At 42.7% G+C, this 7694-nt stretch overlaps 1 protein-coding gene across 3 annotated transcripts in view; it reads right to left on the reverse strand.

Moving 5' to 3' along the window:
- Positions 1 to 7694, reverse strand: part of LOC120918803 (arf-GAP with SH3 domain, ANK repeat and PH domain-containing protein 2-like) — a 218344-nt gene that overhangs the window by 90108 nt on the left and 120542 nt on the right. For all 3 annotated transcript variants that reach the window (XM_040330610.1, XM_040330611.1, XM_040330609.1), the window contains exons 5-7: positions 7545 to 7594; positions 4181 to 4310; positions 809 to 894 (exon numbers count right to left, since the gene is read on the reverse strand). In XM_040330610.1, coding sequence (XP_040186544.1) covers positions 809 to 894; positions 4181 to 4310; positions 7545 to 7594 — 266 coding nt within the window. The remainder of the gene's footprint in view (positions 1 to 808; positions 895 to 4180; positions 4311 to 7544; positions 7595 to 7694) is intronic.

Raw genomic sequence — 7694 nt, forward strand, 5'->3', positions numbered from 1 at the left:
ACCCAATATGCAAGCTGAATGAACTTGACAACACTGCATTTGCTCATCTACATCACTCCCAATACACATTCTCCGTCTGTTTTTAGCTCAGCCCCCCGGTTTCACACTCTCTTCCGACTCCAGCTTTGACCTCCGCTGCTTCTTTTATCTCCGTACACTCCTAAACCTTGTGGACAGCCTTCCCAGAAGAGTTGAAGCCGTTATAGCTGTAAAGGGTGGGCCAACTTAATATTGAACCCTACGGACTAAGACTGGGATGCCATTAAAGTTCATATTAGTGTAAGGCAGGCGTCCCAATACTTTTGGTAATATAGTATATGACTCAAAATGGGAGCTTAGGTGGTCTACTGCCATGGACAACACTGCAGCGGTACCGCGACGTGGTAGTGTAGCTTTCCTTGTATTGACAAATGTATGCATCAACCCCGGTTTTTAACGTACAACATTGAATCAGATTCTGTGCCGACTATCAGGAGACTGTACTGGGAAATTTCTGTATCGTTGCGGATTGCTCTTCCCATCTACATCTTTCCAGGTGGTAGTTTTAAACTGATCTGACCAGCTTTGCTTCGTTTTTGGTTTGAGACTCAAAAAGTGTTAAAGCCCGATACAGCTGGGCAACTAGAACTGCCAGAAGAGTCAGTAATGGAAGTTTCCATATTTCATGGCATATGTCATTTTAAAAGTTACCCGTGAGAATAGCAACAATAAAATACTGGCAGGATTGTAGGAAACACTGACTAATATGAACGATTGATTCAGAGAAGGAAATAAGGACGTTTGTAATAGAAGTATACTGGACTCTTACTTGCACTGGGAGGTGTAATGCTTGACGAGATTCTGCAAAAGGTCTGCGCCTTTCTTGCTTTTTATTTCATTGACTTTGATCAAATACTACAACAAAAAAACAAAACAAAAGCACAAAACGAATATATGAGTAAGCACAATTATCTTCTATATCCACGTACATTACAGATTAGTCAAGACTGTTGATTTGATGTATGAGGGTTTGTAAAATCACCAACTGGATATCTGTTGGGATCTTCAACAAAAGGATCCCTATTATTAGTACTTGGCTCCAGCCCCTCCCATTACACGGCTACAGAAGGGTTATCAGAACCCACTTGTAACGGCTAAGACAGGTCATTCCTAGAGATTGTACCACCTCATTCCAGGACACCAATGGGTGATTTCATCTGTTAACATGGAGACATAATTGAAAAAAAAATTACATGCTTTTGGGTGGAACTCTGCTTTAACCACTTCTGTACCATAGGATGTCATATGATGTCCTGGACTTCAGTGGGGATATCTGAATGATGGGTGCAGCTACAGGCATCATTCAGATATCATTATTTTCAGGTGGCGATTCTGCGCACCATAAGAACAATCATAGCGGCTGTTCCGCCACTTGATCGTTCTTATAGGCGGCGGGAGGGGACATCCCCCCTCCTTCCGCCATCCGGTACTTCTCTGGGCTCTCCCGTGCCATCGGAGACCCAGAGAACGAATCGGCCACCGAGGACGATGGGCAGACAAGGGCAAGCGTAATATTTCATAGTCAGCCGTAGTTCTCAATCATCCCTCATTTGAAGGGACTGTCCATCTTTTGGATTCAAATCACTCTGCCCCCCATTCCTCCTCAAATGTCCCTCCTATAGCTCTGGTGTAGAGATCAGTGTGATAAAACGTACCATATAACTGCCAAAGATGGAAATATTGCACTAAAAGGGAAAGTGTACTAAAAAGTGAAAATTTGATACAGAATAGGGAATGTTTAGAAATGTTAATTAACCACTTCCATACCGCACCTATTCTTGCACTTCTCTCCTTCATGTAAAAATCATTTTTTTTTTACTAGAAAATTACTCAGAACCCCCAAACATTATATATATTTAGCAGACACCCTAGGGAATAAAGTGGCGGTCATTGAAACTTTTTATCTCGCATGGTATTGGCGCAATAATTTTTCAAACGCCTTTTAAAAAAAAAAACGGTTTCAGGAATTTAAAAAAGTTAGCCCAATTATTTTGTACAATGTGAAAGATGATGTTACGCCGAGTAGATAGATACCCAACTTGTCACGCTTTAAAATTGTGTACACTCATGGAATGGCACCAAACTTCGGTACTTACATTTTTTTTACAGGTTACCAGTTTAGAGTTACAGAGGTCTAGTGCTAGAATTATTGCTCTCGCTCTAACGCACGCGGCGATACCTCACAAGTGTGGTTTGAACTGCGTTTACATATGTGGGCAGGACTTACGTGCGTGTTCGCTTCTGAGCGCGAGCTACTTTGGACAGGGGCGTTTACATTTTTTTTTATTTATATATTTTTTTTTACTTTACTTAATTTTTTTTTTATTTTTACACTTTTTTTACATTTTTTTATCACTTTTATTCCTTTTACAAGGAATGTAAACATCCCTTGTAATAGGAATAGTGTGTGACAGGTACTCTTTATGGAGAGAGGCGGGGTCAATAAGACCCCACATCTCTCCTCCAGGCTAGAAAGCATGGGATTGTGAAAAAAAATTCACTGATCTCACGCTTTCAACTGTGACTTTGTTTCCTTCCGGGTACCTCCGACAGTCATAGAGATGACCGGTGACCATCTGGTCACCTGAAATCTCTATGCTCTTCATTCGGCGGTGGCCGATTAGTTCTCTGGGTCTCCGATGGCACGGGAGAGCCCAGAGAAGTACCGGATGGCGGAAGGAGGGGGGATGTCCCCTCCCGCCGCCTAAAGGAACGATCAAGTGGCGGAACCGCTGCTATGATTGTTCTTATGGTGCGCAGAATCGCCACCTGAAAAGAATGATATCTGAATGATGCCTGTAGCTGCACCCATCATTCAGATATCCCCACTGAAGTCCAGGACGTTATATGACATCCTATGGTAAAGAAGTGGTTAAAGCAGAGTTCCACCCAAAAGCATGTAATTTTTTTGGGGGGAGGGGGGGTGGATACTTTTGAATGGGACTTCCTGTCCCACTTCCTCCTTTCTCCCATGGGCAACGCCTAGGCGACTCCTCCTCTCCTCCTACGCGGCCCCTCCCTCTCTGCAATCTTCTGGGACACGTGACAGGTCCCAGAAGATTGCCTGTCCACTGGCGACACACGCATGCGCAGTGCATGCCCGGCCCAAAGGTGGTTATGGCCGGATGCCCACGGTTTCTATGACAGCGCCGGAAGAGAGGAGGGGGAGAGGAGAGACGCTCTGGGCGGCCGTTAAGTGTGTCCATTAAAAGTCAGCAGCTAAACTTTTTGTAGCTGCTGACTTTTAACAAAAAAAGCCTGGAACTCAGCATTAAGTTGAAGCAGTACCCTAAAAAAAAACAAAAAAAAACAAAAAAAACAACATTTTTTCTGGGTTTCCCTTTCTGAAAAATAGTAGTACACTTCCTTTGGGCGTGCCTAGGCACACCTGTGCCTACAGCCTCATAGCTGTATATCTGCAGTGTGAGATCTTTTCCTGCCTCTGACTGCCAGTCTTGGAAGATCTAGAGTGAGATTTGTTCGGGCCTCTGCTGCGCAAATCACGGGTGGTTCTCGCTGGAGGCGGTGACATGAGAAAGCAAAGCCCTCCTCTTACCAAGATGGCTATTTCCACACAGAGATACAGTGGAGAAAATGGGGAGCACCGGCTATTCTGGTGACTAGGCCTTTGCCCGCTGCCTGCCTATTTTGGGCACAGCTTCCAGAGTTCAGTTCCTCTTTAACTTTCCAAAGTTAGTGGGAGACAGCACTGGACTGATTTAACTGGTGACTGCGTTACTGGTAGGTATCTCAGTGGAGATTATGGAACGAATCCTTTCCCCGAGGTTCTTGTCCAATGATGGATAGTGGTGGTACACTCCCTTGGGTTCTGGGGATGTTGTCTTTCTGATTCAATGAAAGGGTCATTTCAGCAGAAAATACTTGGGTGAATAGGACAGAGCGCCCAGTGTGTAAAAAATAGAAAAGCCCTTATAGAACTGCCGTTATAATGCATTTCCCCGAAAATAAGCCTGGGTCTTATATTAATTTTGGCCACCAACAATACAGTAGGGCTTATTTTCGGGGTAGGGCTTATATTGCAGACCTTCCCATAAATCTAGGTAGGTCTTATTATCAGGGGGAAACACGGTATATACAGTATAAGGTTCATGTCATATGTAGTGGGCAGAGAATTCCTTACTTCACACATCTGCAACTGAAACATCCTTCGTTCCTTCTCCAGTTCCTCAGCGATTTCTCCTCCAGCCACCTCATTCCGCACCATTCCGTACTGCTTGGCCAGCTCCCTCTTCTCCTTCTCAATTTTAGTGCTGTTAAAAGACAAACACCATTCTGAAAGTAAGCACCACAAATCTGTCTGACCAACACTTACTAGACAACTCTACAGATAGATGGCCAAAATGTCCCAACGTCTATCAGAAACATAAATACTCCAATTTTTTTTTACTTCTGGGTGCCCTAGAAAGTACCAATATTTTCAGTACTGACCATGTTGAGTAAATTCCCTGCTGATTAGAATAGGAAAATCCACCACCTGACCTACTCATAACATCAATCTTTTGCTGGTGCCTTCTGGTAAGTCACATGATGCTGCAAAGTCCTCAATGATGCAATGGGTGTTAATAGTGCCCTGGTGGTGTCACCTTACTGAGACGGACCAATGACACTCTACACTCACAGGATGTGGGTTGAATGATGCTGGGCATCATTAGACTCACAAAAGGACTGGCACTAGATCACTGAGCAGTCAGAGAGACGTACCAGAGATGTGGCGAGTATTGCAGCAAGAAACGCCCTTTTATTTTTATAATTGCTAGGGGAATACATAAAAAAAAAAAAAATGTTAGTGTTGGAATCTCAGGCTTTAAATGTGATCCGTATCCCATCTAGAAGATTTTTCTCCCAGGTTGCAAACACAATGGGGTTGATTTACTAAAACTGGAGATGCAAAATCTGGGGCAGCTGTGCATAATAGCCAATCAGCTTCTAACTTCAGCTTGTTCAATTAAAGTGTTACTAAACCCAAAACGGTAAAATCAGTCTGTATATGCAGTAAAGCATGCTTGTTATACTCACTGTGGAGCCTAGTGGGTTAATCCTCTGCATTGTGTAAAAATGCCATTTTATTCCGTCTTCTCTGATCCCCCACTTCTTCCACAGTCCCCAATCTATCTGCTGATAGCACCGAGCCTTGGGGGCAAGCTGCACATGCTGAGTTTGGTGTGCAGTGCGTAAAAGAGGAGTAGTTATTTTCTTGGGTGAGTGCATATGATCAGACCAAGGCCAATCAGTACTGTCCAGACAGAGGGTCAGGGGTCCTGCAGCCTCATAGGACAATCAGGGGGAAAGAAAACTCCTCCTACAAGCTTTAACCAGACACTAATAGAAATCACAAAACTACTCAACTGCTGATAAGAAAAGATATGTATGGTAACTAAAATAATTGCATTTCTATATTCTGTGTACTGTGTGAGACCAGATATAGTGAATGCAGAGTCCTCCACCCGACGCTGAAGAAGTCACGTGACCAGTGACGCAGCGCATTGGTTGGAGCCTTGTGACGGCAGTTCCGGTGGTGTTTTACAGAAGTGCGGTGAGCAGGCGAGTGTGTCACTACTCACATTGCTTTTTACTGCGGTTTTTACCCTTACTTGATGTAAGCAGCTTCTTTTACCAAATAAATGTACTTTTCATTTGGCAATATTGCACTATGGCTGTTCTTTGTTTCTTTTGAGCGCCATTTATATAAGAAGTGTCATTCCTTGGAGCGACACGTTTCCTCTATATGTGGAATTACCCAGGATGTTTTGATGCCAAGTTTTGGACGTAGTTCTTAGTCTTCGCCTGGGACCTGGATGCTTTTACAGATCCATCAGCAGGATTCCTTATCTGACTATCTCAAGAGCCTTGTTTGACCCTTGGGTCATTGTTGGAGGTGAGCGGCCAATTTATAAATTTAACAGTCGATGTTTGGATTGATGTTTTGTCTGTTTTTTCTTCTATCAAGTTATCCCTATGAGATTTTTACCTTTATATGAACTAACTCCTACCATTGGACTTTAGTTGGACTTTTATTCACATTTATTTATTTGTATGTTTGGATACTCATCATATTCATTCTTTGAGTATATTATTTTATGGCACAATATTGAATAATCGCACCATTCTCATCTTTTTCATTTTTCTTTTACTGGAAGATAATTGGTTTCTATGCAGAGCTGCACCAGCTTTTGCACAGTCCAGATTTAGTAAACCAACCCCAATATGTCCTTGTTGAGAAGATTTTCCCCAACTTCCTGTTCCTGACAAATGTTACCTGGATAAAGAGTAAGGGGGATCCCTTGCTCCCCTGGACAACAAACTTTGCACACTTGTAGAGGAAGAGTGGGGCTACATGTGTGCTAAGTACTGGGTCCCCAAAGTCCAGGAGATTAGGCGCAAAAAGGTGACTCGAGGGGCATTTTCAGCACACAAAAAAATGTGCTGAAAAACTCGGCTTATACGCGAGTATATACGGTAGTTTTTATCCTTGGTCTTGTTTATATCATATATGTAGCTTGATGTTTGCCTATAGAACAGCTATAAAAAGCTTTATGAAGTTCTCATTTGGGTTGGGAGTATTCATCTGGTAGGCTGTAGTCCACCATGATACTGCATAAGAACAGCACTATATGAAGAGTGCGCAGCCCATTTCATTAGGGTGTGCACCCCAAAGCTCAAACACACGTGACTGTATGTGTATGTATATAGGACAACTTATATATACAAAACAGTCCTATAAAATAAATATAAACAAACATTTAAAAAATAAATAAAACATGGATGGTGGCAGTAGAGCAGTGGGATAGCCAGAAGGGCAGTGGATGGTGTCAGTAGTTTTTTTTTTTTTACAGTTTTTTAATTATTTTTTACATTATTGTTTTTTTTTTATTTTTTTTTACAATTTCTTGCAGAGCCCTGTTGGGTGAAATATCAGGAGTCTAAATAGACCCCTGCTGTCTCACTTTTGAGACAGAGAAAGGGCCAGAGTACAGAGATTCCCTAGTCCCTTTCTCTGCAACCTCATCTGCACTGGACAGTGGATGAATCTGAAGTGCTCTGTGCTGAGAAGCTTCCCGTTCATTCACAAACAAACATAGTAAATACAGTTTATTATGCTTCAGTTAGAAATGGACAAAGTAGTGATCAGTACCAATCGCTCACTGTGTTTATTCAGAAAAGGAAGGGGATGGTAAATTACATATTTACTGGCCATTTCCCTGCAAGCCATCCTGAAATGATGGGGATGGGGAGTCAGGGGAGTACACAGGGTGGCTTTGGGGGTCAGAAAAAAGAGGGACAGGAGAGGCATGTGGGTGGCATATACTGGTACCATTCCCCTGCATTTTCCTCATGTGGCAACTGAATTCCGGCTGGAGGGAGAGGAGGAGAAGCAGGCTTCTCAGCCGCTGCAGTAAGGAACTACAGATTGGTTTCATCAGATTAGGGTGCGCCCAGTCACACCCCCTGCGCACACCCATGTGAAGACATATTTTCCAACTTACAACTTGTTTTCATAATCCTTCCAAGCTTTTTCAAAAGGTTTTCTTAAATCCTATAAGAAAGAATAAAAACACACAAAAGAGTCAATATAAAAAAAAAAAACATTTACCGAACTGGTACATTTCAAGTAGTGCTTAATTCACAAAGCTAAC

Source organism: Rana temporaria, chromosome 12, assembly GCF_905171775.1.
Source record: "Rana temporaria chromosome 12, aRanTem1.1, whole genome shotgun sequence".
Classification (NCBI taxonomy): domain Eukaryota; kingdom Metazoa; phylum Chordata; class Amphibia; order Anura; family Ranidae; genus Rana; species Rana temporaria.